The sequence below is a fragment of the Myotis davidii genome, unplaced genomic scaffold (assembly GCF_000327345.1).
Source record: "Myotis davidii unplaced genomic scaffold, ASM32734v1 scaffold455, whole genome shotgun sequence".
NCBI lineage: Eukaryota > Metazoa > Chordata > Mammalia > Chiroptera > Vespertilionidae > Myotis > Myotis davidii.
In genome coordinates, this window is record NW_006287459.1 from 2559710 (window position 1) to 2582819 (window position 23110).

Here is a 23110-nt window from a genome sequence, read left to right on the forward strand (position 1 = left end):
TCATTCATGCAAATATATTTTGTTGGGGTTTTTTTTAAGCCAAATAATCACCTTCAAAGCAGATGCTTCCATGAACTGTAATAATGGCTCTTCTTTTTAAATACATGCTTTTCAAGTAATTATGTTAAGGATCTCTTCTTATTTAGAAATTTAATTTAAAAATGGAATCAACAGAAAAAAATGGGATCAACAGTATGATTTCATTCAGTTTTTTGTCACTAATTAAATATCATCTATCAAGATAATGAAAAGAGTCTTACCCTTATTACTGCTAATGTGGTTAGTTGGGCTGGTAGTACTTGTCACTGCACTGGCACCCAGAGATAAATCTGCACTCACCAGTGTGGATCTGGGCCGCCCAGAGGTGGGTGTTGTATTTGGCTTTCTGCGTGCTTGCTCTGCCCATTTCCTGCTGTGCTGCTTGTTAACTGAATCTCAACCTTTTTTTTTTAAAATTGCTTCTTTGAAAAGTTCTTCCAGAGGATTTTGCTTGCTTGGTTCCCTTCTGATCCCAACTTCTTTCATTTTTTTCCCCAGTGTTGGTTATCTTACTGACACTGCTATTCACTCACCACCCCCCAGTTCACCTAATTCCTCTTGTATGTAATTCCTTGTAAATTTACATAACTAATTTCTTACAACTGTTTTTATTTTTAGTCTGTAAAACTATTTCTAAGACTGAATGTGACCACCCCCCGCAAAAATAATTATTACTAATTAAGTATAAGCAGAAGGCAAAATATGAGAGTTCTTTATTGTTAAGAGAAGAAATTCTTACAAATATAAAATTTAATCACATTCTTTTAAAATTAAGGATTATAACACTTATAAAAAATACTAACGGATGATTTAAAAAGTTCCATTTCTATTTCAGAACTGTCCAATGGAAGGGGAGGAGCCAAATAAGGAAGAAAAGAAATGAAGGGGACAGAAAGAGAAGAGGAAAAGAGTATTAACAGGAGAAAGGCAAATATAAAGAGAGAGCCTGCAGAACCCCCAGTACATTCTGCCTTCTTCCTCCTCAGGGCCTTTGCACATCAACTTCTCCTTAGAAAACTTCCATCGTCAGCCTGTTCTTTGTTTCCTACCAAGGGATCTTACTTCGGTTATCCCTGTTCAGTCTTCAAAGTCAGCCCACTTCCTGGTGGAAGATTTTGTTTTGTGCCCCTAAAGTACTCTGCCCTCTCACTGTATTTATGACTCTACGGTGACTGTCTACTTCCTTGATTTCATCCTCTCTCTAAGGCCTGCAGGATAAGTACTCCATGTTCTTTATCACTGTATCTCCAGCACCTCACCCAGTGCTCAGTAAATACGCTAGTGAATAAATGAATGAATTAGAAACTGCCAGAAAGGTAGAGGATAAAAGTAGGGAAACAAAACAGAAAAAGACAGATTTAGAGGAGTGTTAATGAATTTTATTCGCTGTCATTTCAGCAGTTGTAACTTGAGTCATAGAACACCTTTCTATGCATAAAAAGAACACAAATTCAGAAAGAAGCGACAGTAAAAAGATCTCCCTGGAAGATAAACTCTAGAAGACTTTCCCTCTCGTGTTACCTTTCAGCATAACGTTTGCTTACCTTTGCTATCCGGCTGGCTGTTTCTTTGCAAAACTGCGTTGGGCTGTCAAAATGCTGGATTAAGTGAGGCAATAAGCAAAGGATGTTAAGAGGAAAGCCTATATAAAAAAAAAAAGAAAGCGAACAGTAACCCATGTTATTGCACGTAACTTTAAAAGTTAAAAGTATTTTTTTAATGATTCACAGAAACCATTTACTTTTTATTTCCTGGAATACTGGATCTTCTAAATATTTTTAGCTTTTACCAAAGAATTTAAGCTAGCTCACATATTTAAAAAACTGTTAACTGTAGAAAGTCAGAAATTAGTAGATCTCCAAGCAAACAGCAGTTTACATTTCACTACAGTAAAAAGCAAAGCGTAGGGGCGATCCTCTGAGCGGTACCTGACAACTGGGAAGGGTCCACCAGCGAGTGTTTGGAGACAGCAATGAGTTTACTGAGGAGGTGCACGGTCATTTCTTGTGTAGACACTGAGGTAAAGCCTTTAAGGAAGAGCTGCTGCAGGCCTGGAAAATTATTCCATTTCAATTTGCTTTGCATGCTTTCGATCTTCTCTCGACTCTCGGATTTATCCAGAGGCAGATGGACAAGCAGTTTGTTGAGGAGCCGGAGAGCCAGGAGGTATTCATATTCGTAGTCGGATTCTAACAAGGAAGCTCCTATCCAAAAAATGGTGGCCATCAAGTTGGCAGGCTCAGTAGTGGACTGCACGTCATACAAGCCCCTCTCTCGCAGAGAGGACAGGCTTCTAGTCCTGGCTAGACTATTGCCATGGTTTATCCGTCCGTCCATTATATCCAGTGTGTTGCTTCGCCGCCGGTCACCTCTTCGGTCACCAATTAAACTTAATCTCAAAGAGTTACTCCTTGCGTTACTGTGACATCCCAAGTAACTGCCACTGTTGGCGGGACTTGTGCTTAGATTTAGTTGTCCAGTGCTTTTCCTGTTAGCTGCATACTTGTTTCCCATTATAGGATCATGATATGAGGTTCTTTAAAAGAGAAAAGACAAATGCATGCACGGTCATTTCTTCCGCTACATTAATTTTATTCTTGAAAACACTGAAAAAAAATGATAACTGTTCCCAGGGAAAATCATTCTAAAGTCTATCTGACTTTGCTTGATCAAATTTGAGTTCTTCCCTCCACATGAAAACAAAATGTACAACAGCATCTTTTCTACCGTGGCCCACAGTTTGCTTTGAGTTGGATAAGGTCTGACACGAAGTGAAACTTCTGCTGCAGTAATCAGGGACAGCTCTGCTCTGGGACCTGGCGAATGTGACGTCCCAAGCAGACCTCAGCTGTCTTATTCCCAGACTTGATGGTCCCAGTGGCTCCATTTCTGTCAATGCACCCTCCTTCCAAAAGAACCAACTCAAAAGTTAAGTCTTTGATTTCTCCTCCCCCATATCCAATTATCATAGGCTGAAGAATAATTACAGAATGCTTTCTACTTGTGCCAGCAGTATGCAAACTGTGAAGAATATCTGATAAAATCTACTGGGGAAGAGTGATGTCTAAATGGATCCATTTATAGCCTGTTAATTGCTGATATTAAAATATAAAGAAAACACTGTGAGAACCCAAAGGATGGAGTAATTAGCACTTCCCTGGGGTTGGGGGACATCAGAAAAGCTTAGCCAGGAGGTGGTATTTGAGGTGGGACTTGAAGGATACTTCAGCTCAGTCAATTTAGGGTTTGCAAGGAAGAGAAATGGGGAGGGAGGCAGCTCCAGGGAGAAGGAAAGTGTGAGTCTGAGGGGCCTGGCCTGCTGGGGGGGACCATGGGACGAATGGAGCTTGTTAGGGAAGCCCATCTTTGACCAAGAGCAACAGCATTGCCACGCATGGCTCTGTGACTTCCCACACATCCTCGCGGTCTGAGGCTCATTCCCCACTGCTAGTCCATCCCAATTCTTCAGTACCATTCTCACCACCAGTATTAGAATAAGACAGCGCCATAGCTATACATATTCAGCCACTGAAGCTCTATATACAAATCTACCAGTTGCCTGGTTTAAATTCTTACTGAGAAAGGGCAGAAAGAAGATCATAATGCTTCATGGTTTCAGCCAAAGTATCAATCGCAGATTCCAACGTGAGAAGAAGCTCAATCACAAATCCCTGGAAAAAAGGGCAGACTCTCATTAATTATGCTCTGGAAAACGGACTTCCCAAGGAGATTTAAAAATAGAACAAACTCCACAGTGACATTATAAATTGATTCAACTCTTAAGCAACATGATCTTGCTGATTGATGAAAACTCATCAAATAAATGGCATAAAATGATTATAATGGCACCACAAATTGCTTATGCTAGAGATCTAGGAGCCATCCTTGCTTCTTTCTCTCACATTTAAATCGAATCTATCAACAAGTCTTGAAAATACTACTTTTAATATATCTTAAACATGACCCTTTTTCTCTATCTCCACAGGTTCCCTTAATCTAAGCTCTTACCACACTTCAGCTTGGACTCTTATCGTAGCCTCTTACCTGGCCCTCCTCGTTTTCACTCTTGCCCGGCTAAGGGCTCTACCTAGCCCCTGGGGCAAGTCTTTGAAAAGCTAATCATATCCATTACCCTCCTCTCAAACCCTTGAGTGGCTTCCCATCAATTCAGAGTAAAACCCTATCTCTCACCAGGGTCTACTAGGCCTCACATGATCTAGCCCGGCCCCCCCCCCATCAATCTCCTGCCTTTAGATAGCCCCATCCAACACACTCCAGAGCGGCGGTCGCCAACCGGTGGTCTGCGGGGTCCGAAAGGTTGGCAACCACTGCTCTAGAGACATTGGTTTGCTTGAAGGTCTTCAAGCTTCTGCCTCAGGGCCTTTGCACTTATCTGCCTTACTTCCCTTGCCAGAAAGGTTCTTGCCCAAATTATCACAGGGTTCACTTCTGATGGATGGGTTCAAAAGTCACCTTCTTAGATGATCACATAAAAAATCACTCCCTCCTGCCCTGGCTGGTGGGACTCAGCGGTTACAGTGCTGGCCCAGGGACCGAAGGGTCTCGGGTTTGATTCCCAGTCAGGGCATGTATGGAAGACAACCTATTGATATCTCTCTCTTACATCGATGTTTCTTTTTCTCCTTTCCTCTCTCTCTAGAATCAATGCAGAAAAACAAACATATCCTCAGGGGAGGATTAAAAAAAATTGCTCCCTTCTTCCCATCACTCTTTAACCCTTTATCCTTATCATCATAGCATTGCTAAGTAAAATTATGTTGTACATTACTGGTGGATGAAAGGCTTACTTCCCCAATAGAACGTGAGCTCCAGAATGCCAGGCCCTCTGTCTTACTCACTGCCGTATCTCCAGTGTCCCGAACGGTGTAATAGAGACTTCAGTTCTCTACTGCAATATTTCACTCAATGTTTCTTAAGAAATGGAATTCAACACTCCATTTTAAATGTAACTTCTTATCTCTTTTACCTTCTCATCTCTAATGTCCAGGGGCGTGTGTGTGTGTGTAAAGGTAAAGCTTTCTCCGATAGGCACTAAGGTTATGAAAGATTAATCACAAACCCTTGTTAACATCCCACATGAATAATTCTGTATGACCATGATCTTGCCCTACCTGCAGCGACCTGTATTTGGCACTAAGTCCCTTGGCACTAGGTCAATGACTGCGGTATTTAATGAAATACCTGCGCCTCTTCTCCTGGATCCCCCACCGTTTCTACGAGTCTGGAGAGAACGTCAGAAAGCGTAGCTGCAGAAAGAGGCTGCTTTAGGGCCCTGAAAATCTGAAAGGACCTCCCAGCGTAGTGTCGGGAAGAACAGGACAGTGCTGTCTGCAGAGCGACTTCACTAAGATGATGCTCCAAATGAACCGCTTCTGTGAAGAGAAAGGAGGCAAGTCAGTGGCTCCTGCTTTTCAGAACAGAATGCAGGGCGACAGCCAGAGGCTCGCAGTTTGCAGCCAGTGCCGGCACCGTGCCTGGCAGGCCGGACAGCGCCCCCACGCTATGAGCCCGTGCCTTTCTCTCCTTCAACCCCATCTGCATGTCGGTGGCTCCTCTGTCTAATCTTCGGGGACGTCCCCCTTGAGAACAGGGTTTCTCCCCTCAGCACTACTGACATGTCAGCCAGGTAAGTCTTCGCTGTGCAGTATTCATCGTGCAGCAGCCTCCCTGGCCTCCACCCAACCGCACGCCGGGAGTAAGCACTTGCCCCTGCCCCGCATTATGATGAAAATGTCTATAGACAGTGCCAGGTGTCCTGAGGGACAACAGGACCCCTAGGTGAGAACCACTGCTTCAGACACCTACTTTAAAAAAATATTAATCTTTATTGTTGAAAATATTACCGATGTTCCCCCTTTTTCCTCCATGGACCCCTCCACCCTGTTCCTGCCCTGCCCGCCCCCACCCCGCAAGGCCTTCACCACACTTTGACTATAACTTTCAGAATGTGTTACATTTTAGATCATAGAAGCCAATACCTGTATAAAAAAGAATTTTTAAGTTTGTCACCCCTATATATGTTCCTTAATGTAATTTTTTCTATTACACAATCTCTCTATATAAAAGCCTAAGCAACCTTTACGACCGGATGACCGGCCAGTAGCTATGAGACACGCTGACCATCAGGCGGCAGATGCTCAACGCAGAGCTGTCCCCTGGTGGTCAGTGCGCTCCCATAGCCAACCTCCCGCGGTCCCCCCCCACCCCCCCCAGCCGGCTGGCACCTATCGGGACTGGGTGGGACGGCCCCTATCACCGGCCAGGCCAAGGAACCCCACCCATGCACGAATTCGTGCACCGGGCCTCTAGTTTATTATAATTTCATGATGCCATCATACATGAAACTAAGCACCCCAGAATGTCCCAAATGCCTTTATTTTAAAGGAATAACTCAACTTTTCTCTAAGAAAAACAAATCTGTTATCACTAATAAGTAAAAAAAGAAAACCTGCCTAAAACTTTGTATTTTAAGCATATTGATATGTCTGCTTTTTGCTAAGCATTATCAGAAGTTTTGACATCACATTAAAATACCTTGTGGAAGGGAAACATTGTCTCAAACACGGAAAGATACCTGCGCCGGACTGCTTGAAAACAGAAACCACGTGTTTCAGGAACGCGGCCAGCTGCTCAGCACTCTTTATGCTGGGGTTCTTGGCAGAAACGTCCTCATGGTTCCAAAGGGGCCCTCTTTTTCTGAAAACAGAACAGATGCAATTCCTTTGGCTTTTAACTCGGATTGACAGTTTTACTCATCCTGGCCTAACACACACCATTGCAATTAGAAAGGGTCACCCTGGAGTACATCCAATAGCGTGTCACGGTCACACCCTCCTATTGCTGTTTGTGTACATGGATAAGCAATGAGCCACGCAGGTAGGGGAAGAGCCAGGTCGGGTAGCATTGCCGTCTTCCATCGTTACAGTCAAATTCTCTCACGGGTAGCAGGGGAAGATGACAAGTTTTGCCACGCGAGAAGAGTACTGGCCACTGCGTCGGTGTTACAGGCCAATACATTATGTTTGTAGAGGCTAGACTGCACTTAGATTGTAATGCAAGACAATCATGAACTAGTGAAAGCCACAGGAAACGTTTAGGACGGGATAATGTCCTGTTGATTCTTCCTTTAAAACGTTTTTGTATTCTCAAGGCCACCAAGTTGATTAATAAGGGTTACACACAAAGTGCCCTGAAAACCTTTTCTGTGGCCATGCTGCTTCCAGTCCCTGCCATCCCACACAATGCTAAGAGGCTGGCTGTCTCTCCCACTTTCTCCATTCAGCTCAAGTATCTATACTAATAAAAGGGTAATATGCTAATTAGACTGGGAGACCTTCCGGGAGACCTTCTGGATGTCCTCCCAGACAAAGCCTTGGTGGCGGAGCTGAGGCAGAGGTGGTTAGGGGCAATCAGGCCAGGAGGGTAGGGCAGTTGGGATGATCAGGCCAGCAGGGAGCAGTTGGGGACAAGCAGGCCGGCGGGGGAGGGGGAGCAGTTGGGGGTAATCAGGCCAGTAGGAGGGGCAGTTGGGGGCAAGCAGGCCAGCAGAGGGGCAGATTGGAGAGGTGCAGGCCCGGCTGAGGGACACACCCCCTGTGCACGAATTTTGTGCACTGGGCCACTAGTTTTCAATATTGTCTTCTTCCTTGAAAGAGAAAAGATCTGTAACCTATGGCTGAGGCTTCATGGCTCTCCAGGTTGCCTTCTCCTGAGCTTTCTTGTCTAGAAACTCCCTTTTCTCAGAGTTACAGCTGGACTGGATTACAGCCCGTTTCCTCACGCCCCCAAGATTTTGCTCCTGCTGTGGAATACCAGCCTGTTCCTCCCCTTCTCAGTTTCTTCTTTACTTACAGTTCCTTGAAAAGAGTGCACCACAAATAAATACTTGATGGCTGACTGGGGAAGTAGCTAATGCAAGTGGCATATGTAAAACTTAGATAATACAGTATTCTCTTTGGGCACTTGGTCTCCAGGCACAATTAAGGCCCTCCTTGGGTACAACAGTGTGAACGCAACAGAAGAATGCTTTGGTGCACCATGATCTTATTAATAGTGGACATTATAGACCGGTGTATTTCCAAGCAATGGCACCTCAGAAAAAAATAGGGCTCTCTGTCATTGACAAATGAAGGAAGAATTTCGCACATGCATGCTGCCAGACGGTACGAGGTGTCACTGTTACCTTGAGGTAATGAATTCCATGAGGGTCTTGACTTTTCCGTCCTGCTCCACAGAGATGTCAACCTCGTTGAGGACAGTGGTGTGCAGATGGGAAATGGCTGAGCTGTTGTTTCCTAAGCTGATACTAGAAGAGGTAGAACTTGAGCTAAGCCCTGAGTCAGTCATAGGGGAGGGCTGGTAATCAGGTATAAAATCACTAACACCTGCTGAAAGAGAAAGGCGGGCATGAATACCAAGCATAAGGAAACCTCACACAGTATTTACTGAATCGAACTATCATTCCTTGCAGACTATCTGGCATGCGTGAGCGACTCGGCGCTCCTTCTGATGGAGTTTTTGGGCAAACATTATCTCAGCCTGTTATTAACGCTACCATTTGTATTTACTGTGCAGTCCTCTGCTGCCATCTGCTGCCGAAGGTGAAAGTGGCATTTCCCCAATATTTCAGTGTATTTCCTCAACAGTTATTACTCGTCAGTCAGTCACATTTCTCTGATGTGAACTGATTTTTGTTATGGAAAGGACTCTATACTTTCTGATTCACTTTACCTAAAGGAAGACAATTTTAAAGTCTATTTGCAATATTTATATCATGTCAATTATTAAATAATTAATAATTGATAATAATATTATTATCAATTAATAATAATTAATAATTGATAAAAATAATATTATTAAATAATATTAAAGGATATTACTAGGGAGCATCTTTAGAAAATGGCAAAAGGAGCCTTAAAAACAATCAAGAGCAAACACCTTTAACATAAAAAGGCAGTAAACTTCATTCTATGCATCTTTTAATCATAGTTTTAAAAGGTGAATAAATTTCCTAATAATTGTTGTTTTACTAGGTATAGGGTTATAGAACACAGTTTTAACTTACAAAGTAATTTTATTTCAGTTTTTAAAAACAATTATTTTCTAGATCATCAATTATTAACCTGAGGACACTGATAAATGGAATAAATAAGTTATGGCTATTAGGAAAGAAGTATAACTTTCAAAGAAAAAAATAATTCACATCAACAGTGAAATAAATTCTATATTAGATTTTCATTCATTCAAACCTCATTACTTTAAAATGTGTGATTTGAAACTTAATATACTTCAAAATGTGTAACATTGTATTTTATTTATTTACTTATCATTAGTTATGGACATAAAGTTTTATAAAGATGTCTGACCAGGTGATACAATAAAAATGTATAACATTTTAAATGCAGTAAATATAATCAAGTGAATAAAAAAAATTTTTAATGTCTTCCTTTGTCAATATTTCAGATCTTGATATTAGGAGGGAATCTAATAAAGTTCAACATATTTTTGATGATCAGTGCTTAGTAAATTAAGCACTCTTTCATTGTATCTTCAACTTATATGTTCAGAACTTAAAATTTCTGACAGCCCAGCCGGTGTGGCTCTTTGGTTAAGCATCGACCTATGAATCAGGAGGTCATGGCTCAATTACCAGTAAGGGATGTGCAAGAGGCAGCCTGTCAATGATTCTCTCTCATCACTGATATTTCTCTCCTCCTCCCATCCTCTCTGAAATCAATAACAACACATTTAAAAAATTTTTTTCTATGACAAAGATACTTAAAAGCAATACAGACTCAAATATTCCAAACTTAATTCCTTCTGTTACTGGTCAATACAAAATGACAATGGTATTAAAATAATAAAACTTGGTTTAAAAAAATGTACTCCAGTATTTCAACTTTTATTTACTTGATTTTCTCTATTGCACAATTTTAAATTAATGAAGTACGAGATTCCACTTTCAACCGATACATTTAAAGCAAATACCTGTGAAGGTGTAATCTAAGTGTGCAATCTGTTTGACTGTGAGCACCCTGGGTTCATTAAACTCCTTGTTCCTGAGGAGGACAGAAGCAACAGTCCGGATGTTACTGTTGGGTCCCATCACTATTAATAAGTGCAGAAGCAGACGTTTACAATGTTCATACACCTCAGGGTGGCAGTGGTCAAACCCTGAAAGGAAGAGCAGAAAATAATCATCAGTAAAGAGAAATAATGAGCATTCTTGATACCAAAGTAGTATTTTAAAGAAATGCAGAAATTATATGAAATATTTTGTGGGGCCTAGTCAGTACGCTCAGTGGCTGAGCGTCAACCTACGAACCAGGAGGTCATGGTTTGATTCCCAGTCAGGGCACAAGCCTGGGTTGCAGGCTCGATTCCCAGTGTGGGGTGTGCAGGAGGCAGCCGATCGATGATTCTCTCTCATCATTGATGTTTCTATCTCTCTCTCCCTCTCCCTTCCTCTCTGAAAGCAATAAAAATATACTTTTTAAAAAATTAAAATATTTTGTGGAAGATGGTACACTACATAAAGTTTTTTATTGGCCTAGAGCAGTAGTTCTCAACCTTCTGGCCCTTTAAATACAGTTCCTCATATTGTGACCCAACCATAAAATTATTTTTGTTGCTATTTCATAACTGCAATGTTGCTACTGTTATGAATCGTAATGTAAATATCTGATATGCAGGATGGTCTTAGGCGACCCCTGTGAAAGGGTCGTTCGACCGCCAAAGGGGTCACGACCCACAGGTTGAGAACCACTGGCCTAGAGTTTGTGCACCATAGCCTACTGTCCTATTGAAATGGGGAAAATCCAGGAGGTAAGTTTTCAATGAGTCTTATGTGTAATCTTAAAAATTAATCACTCTGTTACATAACACTAGATAAATGATTTTAAAAAGGCAAATATCTTCTGTGCCCCGCACACAACAGAAGGTCAGTAGATGCTTGATTACCAAAGGAATGCAGTAATACATTTATGAACGTGCACATCTGGAACACTTGGAAGACGGCTACCTTGACACCAATCTTACAAGCATGAAAGGCACTGTTCGGTGTGATGGAGCCCAATGTTTGTTGCACAAGGCGCGGTTTCACCTGTAATAACCAGACTAGACCAGGGGTGGGCAAACTTTTTGACTCGAGGGCCACAATGGGTTCTTAAACTGGACCAGAGGGCCGGAACAAAAGCATGGATGGAGTGTTTGTGTGAACTAATATAAATTCAAAGTAAACATCACTACATAAAAGGGTACGGTCTTTTTTTTTTTAGTTTTATTCATTTCAAACAGGCCGGATCCAGCCCGTGGGCCGTAGTTTGCCCACAGCTGGACTAGACTGTCCACAAGCCAAGTCTTTTGGGAAACACTTAGAACCCATTTTAATTTTCCATTTACTCTGAATGTTTCCAACCCCAGAGGTAGATTAATTTTACTTCTGCCACAGCTACAGAAGTATTCCTGCGAGAGGGCCTGTGTATTTGTGTGTGTAGTGGGAGGGGCCACAGGTTAGGAAAGGGGATAGACTTGTCTGTGGTTAAAAGAGAGGCTGAGAAGAACCCCACCAGACCACGAGAATCACAGGGAGAAGCGGCTTGGAAATGGCACAGAAAAAACACAGAAACAAACACGTTGGAACTTTGTTAAGTCATACTGCCTTTCAGTTATCACACAAACATAAAGACGAAGGAATTAGTGTCAAATATTTATTACCTATAAAAATTGCATGAAGAAGAAGATGGAGGTAGTTTCCCCATTCAACCTTCACACTATGATCAATGATCAGATCAGTCAAAAGGATCACTGCTATGTTACACCTATGACAAATGAGAGTATTATTATAAGGTTTCACTGGAGTAAACCTAGAGAAAATTGTATGCAAATCACTTGAAGACTTTAACATTGTATTTTGTAAAAAAAAAAATACAAATTCTCGAGAAAAACAGAGTAAAAGGAATTAAGCCGAAGAAACTGTTAAGTGACAATTTTAGGGGAAAAAACATCTGCTAAAGGCTCCTTCAAGTCAAGGGCCATCTTTTCTTCATCTGCAACCCTAAGACCTGGCACACTGCTTGCCACATAGTAGGTGTTCAATGCGTGTTTGGTGCATCAATACATTTTCAAAGAATGCAGTAACTGTTCTCCTGTGATTCTGTTAGGTAAAGTTCAGTTGAACTCAATTCAAAATAACAGTGCCTACCACCTTAAGAACCGTCCTTTACAGATGTAGTAACTGGGTCCCAGAAAGGTCAAGTAACTATGCCAGACACCCAGAAAAAGCAGCAGCACACTCAGATTTCATAATACTCATCGTATACAGTCAGAATTGTGAGTTTTCAGATTTCTCAAAACCTAGACGCACTGAGCTCATTGGTCGCGGTATCTAAAGAAAGAAGATTGCTTGTCTCCTGTGCTGTCAGATGGCATCGAGAAAGCTGACAGTGTTAAGCAGAATTTGGCTCATATGAAATAGGAATGACGCTGTAGTCCACCTGTGAAGAGGTAATCCAGGTGATGATGTTTCAGGCAAGTAATCCACCAGTGGTGACCAGCAGCCTCCAGCTGGTGGGAAGGGCAGTGGCTCTCCTTGATTATGCTCCATCACTTTCAGTCGCCAATTAGAATAAAGTGGCATTGAGTCACCTATCAAAATAAAATGATCTCATTTTCTACACCAGCTATTTTCTGCCAATATAAGCAAACTCTAGTAAGACACCAACTATTCATAGCATTGGAAAGTGATCAGAACAATTTCCCACTCTTTTGACATTTGTTTGCTAGGAAAGACCTGGGGTATAGGTATTCTCAAGTAAAGCAAGTCAGAGAGAGAGAGAAGAGATACCAATCGAGGTAGCGGCCTTTACGTCAAAGCGAAACCACAGTAGCAGTTTCTTATGGTTCCATAATGGATCTCCAAGCCATGTAACCACGTTACAGGTGAAGCTGCCGTGTAACAGGGCCTTCTGGTAAGTTACTCATTCTAAATTTCCTGAGAGAGGGCCAACAAAACCCGTCTGAAAAGGAAATCCGCTCTGCACCAGGGGGGCTGCAGGGTGTGAGAGAACGTGCCATCAGGAAATGTGAGTTCTGTGTGACGTGGGTAAGTCACTTAACCTCTCTGGACCTCAGTTCCATCCTGTGCAAAATGAGGAGACTGGACCCGACCATCTTCAGGGCCCCTTCCCAGTCTGAAGGCTTGTGTTTCTATTCTACCCTACCCTAGAGTCACAGTGAACTTGGGTAGATTGTTCACTTTGCAACTGCAAGGGAGAACGCGAATAAAACAGGATTCCAGGGAGAAAGAGCACCTGATTAAAAAAGCAGCCTGTTGCCAGTGTCTGCTCCATGATGCTCTTTGAGAACTATTTTTTTAAGTTCCTTGATTTAGCTACCGGGAACCTGGGCTTTTAAAACAAATATTCCCCACTTATACTGTCTCTTAAAATCAAGACATTTCAGATTATGTTGGAACACCACTAGTGGCAGTTAAATACTCTTCTTAAAAACAAGTTACTGGAAAAAGAGATTAGCATTAATATAATTATTAGTACACCTCACCACTGTAATGATAAAAAAAGAACATTTGGAATGTATTACTTTTTTCTTCTTCATAAGATCCTCCAGAGCTGCTACTGTATCGGGATTCTAGTCTGTGATGTTGACGATTTAAGTGACTGTTTAGTCCGCTGTAGATGTCTAGGTGCACATAGCTAGGGGAATGATCATTGCAGTTAGTCACGGCTCACGGAAAAACAGTATTTGTACTCTACGTTACACTCTCTATGCTTAAAGGAGAACACAGTACACAAAATATTAATGAAAGTTTACCATGATAACATATTAATTTTCACCTCACAAGCCAAAAGCTTAAGCTTACAAGTCAATTATTTCTACCTGAAGGTTTTTGTTAAATTGTTGTGCTAATATTATGTTCTGGTGAAACCTGTTTTATAGGAAACAGGCAGAGTAAACATCCACCGAGAAAAGTTTAAAAATGTAAACACCAACAGTCACTGACCATCCTCCACCAGCTCATCCCTGAGAGAACATACAAGGGTCTAGTACATCAGCATCTTTGATGCTGAAACAGTCTACGTGGAAAATTTCCAAAATGGGCATGTATTTTTTCACTAGAATTCTGACCCAATGAATACACATCCCAACGCAGAGATGGCCGATTTCCCTGACGACACTCAGTCGCGATCCCACTGAAAGGCAGAGGAAGGACACACAGTGCTTACCTCTCTTCAGCGTTCTCTTTCATGGGCTTGTTATCAAGATTGCCTTCTGAGGGAGCTACCATGGTATTGCTACTGGAAGTAGTTCCTGTAATCAGAAACAAAACAGTATCCGTGCATTTAAAACCTGTAATAACTCAATAGGAGAAAAACACATCAGATTATAGATGTCAAAACTCCAGTAAAATGAGAGCAAAGGCATTGTTAAAAAGGAATGTACTCATAGTGACCCAGAAGGAAAGAAGACAATAGCAACAGAAGTTTGGATGCTGAAAAACAAATGAACAAGAAGTAAATTAAGTGTTAAGAAGGCCGAGTCCTAAGCTGGTAGTTAAGGAAACCAAGAAGCTTCCATACCTATATTGTTGAATCTCCAAAAAAGGCTCAGATATTAGTGGCATCAAGTACCACTGGAAGTAAGGATTGAAGTTGGTGCTAAAAATGGCAGAATTTGGCCTGCTGGTGTGGCTCAGTGATTGAGCGTCAACCTATGAACCAGCGGCTCACGGTTTGATTCCTGATCTGGGCACAAGCCTGGGTTGCAGGCTTGATCCCCAGTAGGGGGCATGCAGGAGGCAGCCGATCAATGATTCTCTCTCATCATTGATGTTTCTATCTCTCTCTCCCTCTCCCTTCCTCTCTGAAAGCAATAAAAATATATTTTTTAAAAATGAATATAAGGATATATAAATCTATATTCTGATTCTGAATAAGTATATAAATGTTTCCCTCTATAATATTAAGAATCCTTAGACTGGCAAATTTCTTTAGTCATATGAGGATTTACAAAATCTTGTCAAGCTAATCACCATCCATGACTCACGTTTGCTTTTATTTTGATGATGTTTAAAGCAAACACTTGCTAAAATGAACAATTAGGTAAAGCCTCTCTTTTGAGACAGAGTAACCAGTTGTAACTCCTCACCTGAGGTGACAGAAGGGACTTTGTAGCTGGACGTGATGCGGTAATACGGGGGGTTATCCATGTGCGTGACTCCTGCACTGACAGGGTCGGTCAGCTGCAGCTCACTCACTAGCTCTTCCAGCAACTGCATTGTCTTGTCTCTACCTAAATATACAACAACTTTCTTCACCTGTCACAGAGAGGTCATTCAGAAAAGAAAAAGCAAAATCTTTACTTCATAAATCTGCCTTGAGACAAATTTTGTAAGTTCCATTTTAAGGGGTAGATTAATAAGCACAATTAAAATTGAAAATCACATTGATCAGCAATAAAACACCGATTAATCAGCTTTATAAATACTATCCTCCCTCTGACCCCAACATTATATCTTATTAATATTATCTTAATATATTGTTTAATAATGATTTCCACAACATTATCTACTTCCTTTACATGTTTGTTCGTTTTTTGTTTGGTTAAAGTAAAGCAAAAGATAATTGCTCTCCTATAACACAATTTATCTTTTTAATGGGAAAAAACTGAATTAATACATCCCAAGTGTTCCTCTAATTTTTAGTCCTTTAAACCCGGACTTATCCTCTATTCTGTGTTCCCATTCTCTACATTCAGCCCAGCAGTACAGAGTAGAGAATAAGAAAGGTCCTAGAACTAAACTGAACCCACATTACCCCGCCTGGATGGGAATGTACATCTAACACTTACTACCTACAGGAGCTGGAAAGTTACTCTGTTTTCCCTTCTGCAAAACGGGGGCTTCAGATAGCTGTTAGAGTTAAGCAGGTGAAGATGTACAAAGCGCTGTAACCCAGTGCACAGTCTGAGTGAAGTGAAAACAAACCCAGTAGTGTGCCTTGTATGTATGCTCCTCCATATTTTCCCCTTACTACTCAGCCAGATGATTCGCATGCACACAGACGTGCGAGAAGCTCTGCTTCGTATGACCTCTGGAGAAATCCTAAAACAAGCTTTATTCTCTCATACCACAAGTCTTATCATGGTTACCCGCCGTTAACTGACTTCCTACCCAACCTGCTCCATGTGCTAATTCCCTGTTCTCAGGTCCAGTCACCTGGCCGCCGGGTGCACCGCTGCCTCTCTGTGCCTGTTCTGACCTGAGGGGGCACTGCTGCCCCCCATCCTGTCAAGTCTTTGAGCCCCACCCTCACCCAACCCGCCACCTTCTCCATGAAACGTTCACTCCTCCTCACAAACACATCTGGGTTGGAGCTCCAGCTCTACCTACCACGTGACGATGCTAAACGGATGTGTGACTTTAAGGAAACTACTCTTCTCTCTGCCTTGTTTTATCCATCTGTAAAACTGTGGCAATCTTACCAAAATCACAGACTTACTGTGAGGATTAAATGAAATAATGTAGATGAAGTACTTGTATCGTTTAAAAAATAATTGAGGAATTATTATTGTCATTAAAAATGGCTCCTTTTTAAAAATTTATTGGGGTGACATTGGTTAATAAAATTATATAGGTTTCAGGTGTACAATTCTATAATGAATCGTGTAATTGAACGGTGTGTTCACCATCACCACCATTTATCCCCCATTTACCTGCTCCTACCCCCCACAACCCCCCATATATGTTTGATGATGATAAATACTAGGAAAATCAACAAAGCAGGGAAAGAAAAAGACTCTTGTGTGGGGGGCAGGGCACTTATAGTTTCAGATGGAATGAGCCAGCAACGGTGTCCATGAGACTGGACCTTTGGGGAAAGACCCAAAGTAGGTGAGGGCGTGTGTACACGTGTGTTTGCCTGCATATGTGTATTCAGTTCAACCTCTTGGTTGATAGTTTCATAATCTCTTAACTTGAGCAGATTTAAGAACTGTTTTCCCCCCTTACAAGGCAAAGACTGCCTTATTCCTCACAGTCTATCTCTTACCAAGCTTTCCTTTGCTTCCACACGGGTTTAGGCACTGAACTCTGACTGACCACCCTGCCCCATCTGATATCCCAACGCCAGCACCTGCCCAGCAAAAACTATCACTGTGGTCTCTGCTTCAATAACACTTTCTCTTGAGCCTCATCTCTAATCCTCCCAGACAGCCGTGGTGCCAAGTTATTCACTCTCAGTCCTCTGCAGCCCTTCTCATGACTGGACTTTATTAAATTACTGATTTATTCATTAAGTAAATAAAATCTGTACCGGCCATCAGATTATAATGCCCAGAACCCTGCAGAGCCTCTGGCCAGCAATAAGAGCACCTGGCCGATAATATTTGTTAAATAAATCAGCGAGCAAACCCACGTGCTATTTCCTGACTGTCCTTCGCCTGGCCCTGCTTTGCCTCTGCTGGTCTCCTGATGCCTATACTCTGACTTGACACGACACCATGAACTTTTCTTTTTTTAAGTTAAATATTAACTTGAATACATACGTAAGGCAAGAGGCTTGGTTCACTATTCACTCCACAAATGCTGATCAAAAAGTGCAAAATAATTTTCAGGTTTTTCGGCCAGCCATCTGCAAGTGTGGTCCACACGTTCTCCATCTCCGACCAGGCCAGCTCGTCGCCATACTAGGTGCAGGAAACACAACACGTGTCTCAGTAAAGGCTGTCTATTATGTAGCAAACTTGTCACGTTATGCAACATCAGAAAACAATGGTTTTACAGGAAGCTTTCCCATACTTCAGAGGAATAATCATTTCTTTCAACAAGTCTATACATAAATACCATTACAGTCACAGGCCACATAACATTTCAGTCAACGACAGACTATACAAGCAATGGTTGTCCCAGAAGATTACATGGGGGAGCCAAAAATTTCTATTGTCTAGCAATGTCATGTCATAACATCATAGCACAACACATTACTCATGTGCTTGAGGTAATGCTGGTGTTTGCCAGTCGTACAGAAGTATAGCCATACAATTGTGTATCGTACATGATACTCGATAATGATAATAAACAGTTATGTTATTGGTTGAAAATACAGCATATTCTTTCTACTTATTAAAAAAAAAAAAGTCTGGCCCAGACCTGTTTGGCTCAGCAGATAGAGGGTCGGCCTGTGGACTCAAGGGTCCCAGGTTCGATTCCAGTCAAGGGCGTGTACCTTGGTTGTGGGCACATCCCCAGTGGGGAGTGTGCAGGAGGCAGCTGATTGATGTTTCTCTCTCATCGAAGTTTCTAACTCTCTATCCCTCTCCCTTCCTCTCTGTAAAAAAAATCAATAAAATATATTTGGAAAAAAAAAGTCTGTCACAAAACAATATGCTGTGTTATGCCAGCAACCGCCTCACATATCTAGTGTTTACTGCATCTCCTGACTGCATCACTTTTTTTTTAACTTGATTTAATCTTGTGGTGTTCTGCACAGTACATGCTGTTCAGGCTTGTAGCCTCGGAGCAATGGACTATACCATACAGCTGTGTGTGTAAGGGGCTGTACCACCTAGATTTGTGTAAGTGCACTCTATGACATTCATAAACGAAGAAATTGCCTAACAGTGAATTCCTCCGAACACATCCCTGCCATGAAGCGGCACCTGACTGTAATTACATGATTTTAGATGCCCCCTCACCCCCCACAGAAGATATTTTATATCTAATGAGAAGTTTATTTTAGAGAAAGGAATTTATAATGCATATATGTTCGATTATCACAGGATTATCTAATCTCCTCATCTACTTCTAACCTTGTTTACTCCTCCTAATGAACACAGTAATTCTGTGCAGCATTTCAAACCCATTTTACCTTCGCTGTCATGTACATCAGGTTGTTCAAAACCATGGCAGTGGCTTGTGGGGACCCCCAGCCTTCTCCTCGTAACCAGCGCCTGCTAGTCACCATGACTTCTCGGTCTTTTAAGGAGTCATCTTCATCATCATCATGTCGCCTCGCTGTGGGCAAAGGTTTTAAATCTACCAACTCGATGTTGTTCATCCACGGCAGCAGGTAGTGCAGCATGACTTGCCTCCCAGCAGGGTGAGCTGTCTGAATTCTCTGGCTTATCTCTATAGTTATAAACAAGCCAAAAGAAAGGGGATATTTGTAATACTTTCAACAATTAAGTAAAAAAAAAAAAAAGGCAAACAAACAAAAACAAAGCCAAAAGAGGGAACACCTGGTATAACTTTACTTTTAAAGACTAGGAAGCCAAATTTTATTCACTGCATTTGAGAATTATGAGTACTGTTTCTCCTTTTCATAAATCTGACCTCGATGACATCATAAAGAAAATTAACAGCTAACAAATATCACATTCTTACTTTTTATATAAAATGCCATTGGTGGTCAAGATAAATATACCTTTGCACACCATTGGTGAGACTGTAAAATGGTGCAACCACTATGGAACAGTGTAAGGGCTCCTCAAAAAAGTGAAAAAAGAACTACCACATGATCTAGCAATCCTGCTTCTGGGTATATACCCAACACGGGGTCTCAAAAAGATATTTGCATATCCATGTTCACAGCTGCACTATTCACAAGATCGATACGATTCCCAGTCAAGGCACATGCCTGGGTTGCGGGCTCGATCCTCAGTGTGGGGCATGCAGAAGGCAGCTGATCAATGATTTGCTCTCATCATTGATGTTTCTCTCTCTCTCACTATCTCTATCTCTTCTGCTCAGAAATCCATTAAAAACAAATTTAAAAAGAAGAGGCATGATCCCTGTCATCTACCCGTGTAAACCAAACAGAGAAATTGATGAAGAACTGAATGTTAGGAGAATGTAAGTTATTTTTTCCCCACTAAGGTAATTAAGTGTGGGAAACAAACCATTTCCACTGCCGAAATAGGCACCGGTGAGGCCACTCGGCCTTGAGCCTGAATGAAAGAAAAGACCACAGTGGACCCTGCCACCCCCGGATACCAGGTGTGGTACATGTGCAGTGCCCGGATGAGAACAAGATCTTGCTGCAGGTGGAACGCAGAAAACGAGCTGAGTGTCTTTTGTGTTATAATTAGAACTTTTCAGTTAAAGGGTAAAGTATTATGGGGGCATTTACAATAGTGTGTTCTTTAGGTAGAAGATTAAACCAGATGGACCTCAAATTTTCCTAAAGCTGAGTCCAGGGGGACCCAGATAGGTAGGACCCTGATGTTACAGAAACCTTGGCAGGATTATTTGTAAAGAAAGCTGGACCAGAGAGCAATGCAGGACCTTTCCCTATGACTAGGGGCTTTACCCACAGAAAGAAACCTGTATCGTTGCCTCTGCATTATTTTAGTATATGTGCTGCTGAAGCAAGCACAATCCCTGCAGTATTTTAGAGACAGGCGAGTACACAGATAAAACACATCCTAGAAGATTCAGTAAGTTCGAGGTCTACTAAAGAAATATGTATTTTTAAATTTAATCCTCACTTGAGGATATGCTTAGAGAGGAAGGGAGAGAGGGAAAAAGGAAATGTCGATGTGAGAGAGAAACATTGAGGAGTTGCCCTCTGTACTTGTCCTAACAGGGGACTGAAACCACAACCCAAGTATGTGCTCTGATGGAGAATCGAACTGGCAACCTTTCGGTGCACAGGATGTTGCTCATTATTTTTGGCCGGGCAAAAGGTATTTTTAAAATTACACGTGAAGACCCCTTTACATTTTTGTTTGTTTGTTTGTTTTTTCCTGCAGTGGAGTGAAGAAGGGAGGAAAAAGTGAGAGGTTCTGTAATAAGATACCTAAATATCATCATAGATCAGTATTAAGAGTTCTTATTAAAGAAAAAAATTCTCTATGTAAATACATGTTTGGATTCAACCTCAACTTCCATATATTTAAAATCTCCTAAAAGTAGTATTTCAGAAATGATTGCTAAAAAAGAAAAAACTACTAACCAGTTCAATGATCATACCTGAGAATATGGCGAGAGTCAGCTCAGGATATGCCCTTGCTAGTTCCTCAGACAGCTGATAATATGAGACAGAATACAGATGTGGCAGAGGAGACAGCTGGCTGAGCACTCCATCTGTTCTCTGAACCTCCAATTTGTGAGCATAGCGAAACATCTTCGGTTCCAGGATCTGCGGGGAGGTAATGCCATCAATTTAAGATGTTATGGGTCCTCCACATTTCAACTATAATTAAAAAATATATATCTCCTCCCAAGAAATATTCCAGTTTAAAAATTACATAGTTACATAGGTTGTAAAATACTTCGCATGTTAATTTCAAATACCAAGAAATGTTTGCAAAAGACGTGTAACTATGTACAAGGCATTGCACTCCTTGTGTTTAATGGCAATGCTTTGGGTTAGTAGCATAGTTTGAAAATAACTTCAGCAACTTAATATAAAATTACTTGAAAAAGACATACCACTTTCCAGGTCAAATATATGACAATATAAAACAAGTGTAAGTGAAAATAAAATCTTCAAACAGATCTTGGTTAATCACACATTAAATATGGAATATAAACTAAAAATTCTTTTGATATTACACTATGTAAAGAGCTACACTACTGAACTTACTTCTTTTATTTTTTTTTATTTTAACAAGTGCAGTTTATTTTTTATTGTTTAAAGAATTACAAATAGTAGTACATATGTCTCTCCCTGCCCCCCCCACCCATTGAACTTTCTTCTTTTAAATTTTATTTCTCACTTACAGTTTACAATAAACATTATTTTGTATTAGTTTCTGGTGTACAGCATAGTGGTCAGACCATCATATACTTTATAAAGTGGTCCCCCCGATATTTTAAGTATCCACCTGGCACCATATATAGTTATGACAACACTGTTTACTATATTCCCTATGCTTTATAACCCCGTGACTATTTTGTAACCACCAATTAGTACTTCTTACTCCCTTCACCTTTTTCACCCAGCCCCCTTAAACTTTCTTAATGAAAGACATTAGGGTGTAATTCAAACCCTTTGGAAAAATCAACATCTCCTTGAATCCCATTCTTAACCCTTGATTTGAATAAAGAACCTCAATCTATTATCCATTAGTTAAGCATTGTATAATAATGATGCATCCATGCCTGGCAGTTAATGTTCTAGGTTATATTTCTCAGCCTAATAAAGGAAAATTATACAAGGTTATCATAAAAGAGCTAATTACTTTTCACTTGGTTCTCAAAAAAAAAATTCAACCCAGTCTTATCTGAACAGAAATAGTTATACACATACAATTGAGGCCCTAACCACTCAATTTTTATTAGCACTGGTGCACACACAAGTGTGTGTGGGGTTAACATATTGTCCCTTTACAACTTAAACGACCCATATTACCTTTGCCTTCTATTTCAAATGATCCTCAGGAATTGATTCTAGAGTTTGCTATTAAAAATTAAGCTGGGTATCAGTATACTTTCAAGGCAAGAAGAGACTGATGCGCTTTATTAGGTCCCGAGTAAAAAGATTTTCATTAACATTTGTTTACAAACCTGTAAGAGCTGCATAGCAACTTCATAGATACTTCGAGAAGAATCAGCTGCTTTAAACAGTATCAGATTTAGGAGCATCACTGTGTCACACTGATAATCCCTAGGGACAAATTCCACATGTTAGGAACGTAATATTTAGCGGCCTTCACACAAGCTATTACATATGGTATACCAGGGCCAGAAGGCAGGCACGCAGCAGCCAAACCCAAGAGGTGACTGGGTGGTTATTGTGATTTTTTGTTTTTGTTTTTGTTTTTTGTTTTTTTTTTAAGGTTAAAAGGTAAAACAACAAATGCATGATGATCATTATCCTTATTTTGGATCATTTCTGATAGAGCTTAAGAAAATACTGGTCAGGGAGAAACTAAGATGGCGGCAGAGATAAACACTGGGAAATTAACGCCGCACACAACAATTGATTAATCCCTCAGAGAAACAATACGGACTTCACCCAGAACCATAGGAAGCCTGGCTGACTGTAAACTCTACAACTAGAAGGAAGGAAAGGCACACTGAGACCCAGAG

The 23110-nt window shown here is 41.1% G+C and overlaps 1 protein-coding gene across 7 annotated transcripts in view; it reads right to left on the reverse strand.

Moving 5' to 3' along the window:
• The window catches only part of FRYL (FRY like transcription coactivator), a 174177-nt gene that overhangs the window by 42814 nt on the left and 108253 nt on the right, over nt 1–23110 (reverse strand). For 6 of the 7 annotated variants that reach the window (XM_015560992.1, XM_015560990.1, XM_015560991.1 and 3 more), the window contains 16 exons: nt 22586–22685; nt 21047–21215; nt 18945–19204; nt 17623–17763; nt 15226–15394; nt 14304–14388; nt 13660–13772; nt 12555–12705; nt 11776–11879; nt 10048–10233; nt 8243–8447; nt 6635–6756; nt 5242–5432; nt 3616–3710; nt 1968–2575; nt 1584–1681 (listed from right to left, as the gene is read on the reverse strand). In XM_015560992.1, the coding sequence (XP_015416478.1) occupies nt 1584–1681; nt 1968–2575; nt 3616–3710; nt 5242–5432; nt 6635–6756; nt 8243–8447; nt 10048–10233; nt 11776–11879; nt 12555–12705; nt 13660–13772; nt 14304–14388; nt 15226–15394; nt 17623–17763; nt 18945–19204; nt 21047–21215; nt 22586–22685 (2797 nt within the window). The remainder of the gene's footprint in view (nt 1–1583; nt 1682–1967; nt 2576–3615; nt 3711–5241; nt 5433–6634; nt 6757–8242; nt 8448–10047; nt 10234–11775; nt 11880–12554; nt 12706–13659; nt 13773–14303; nt 14389–15225; nt 15395–17622; nt 17764–18944; nt 19205–21046; nt 21216–22585; nt 22686–23110) is intronic. The other variant, XM_015560996.1, reaches the window with a different exon arrangement.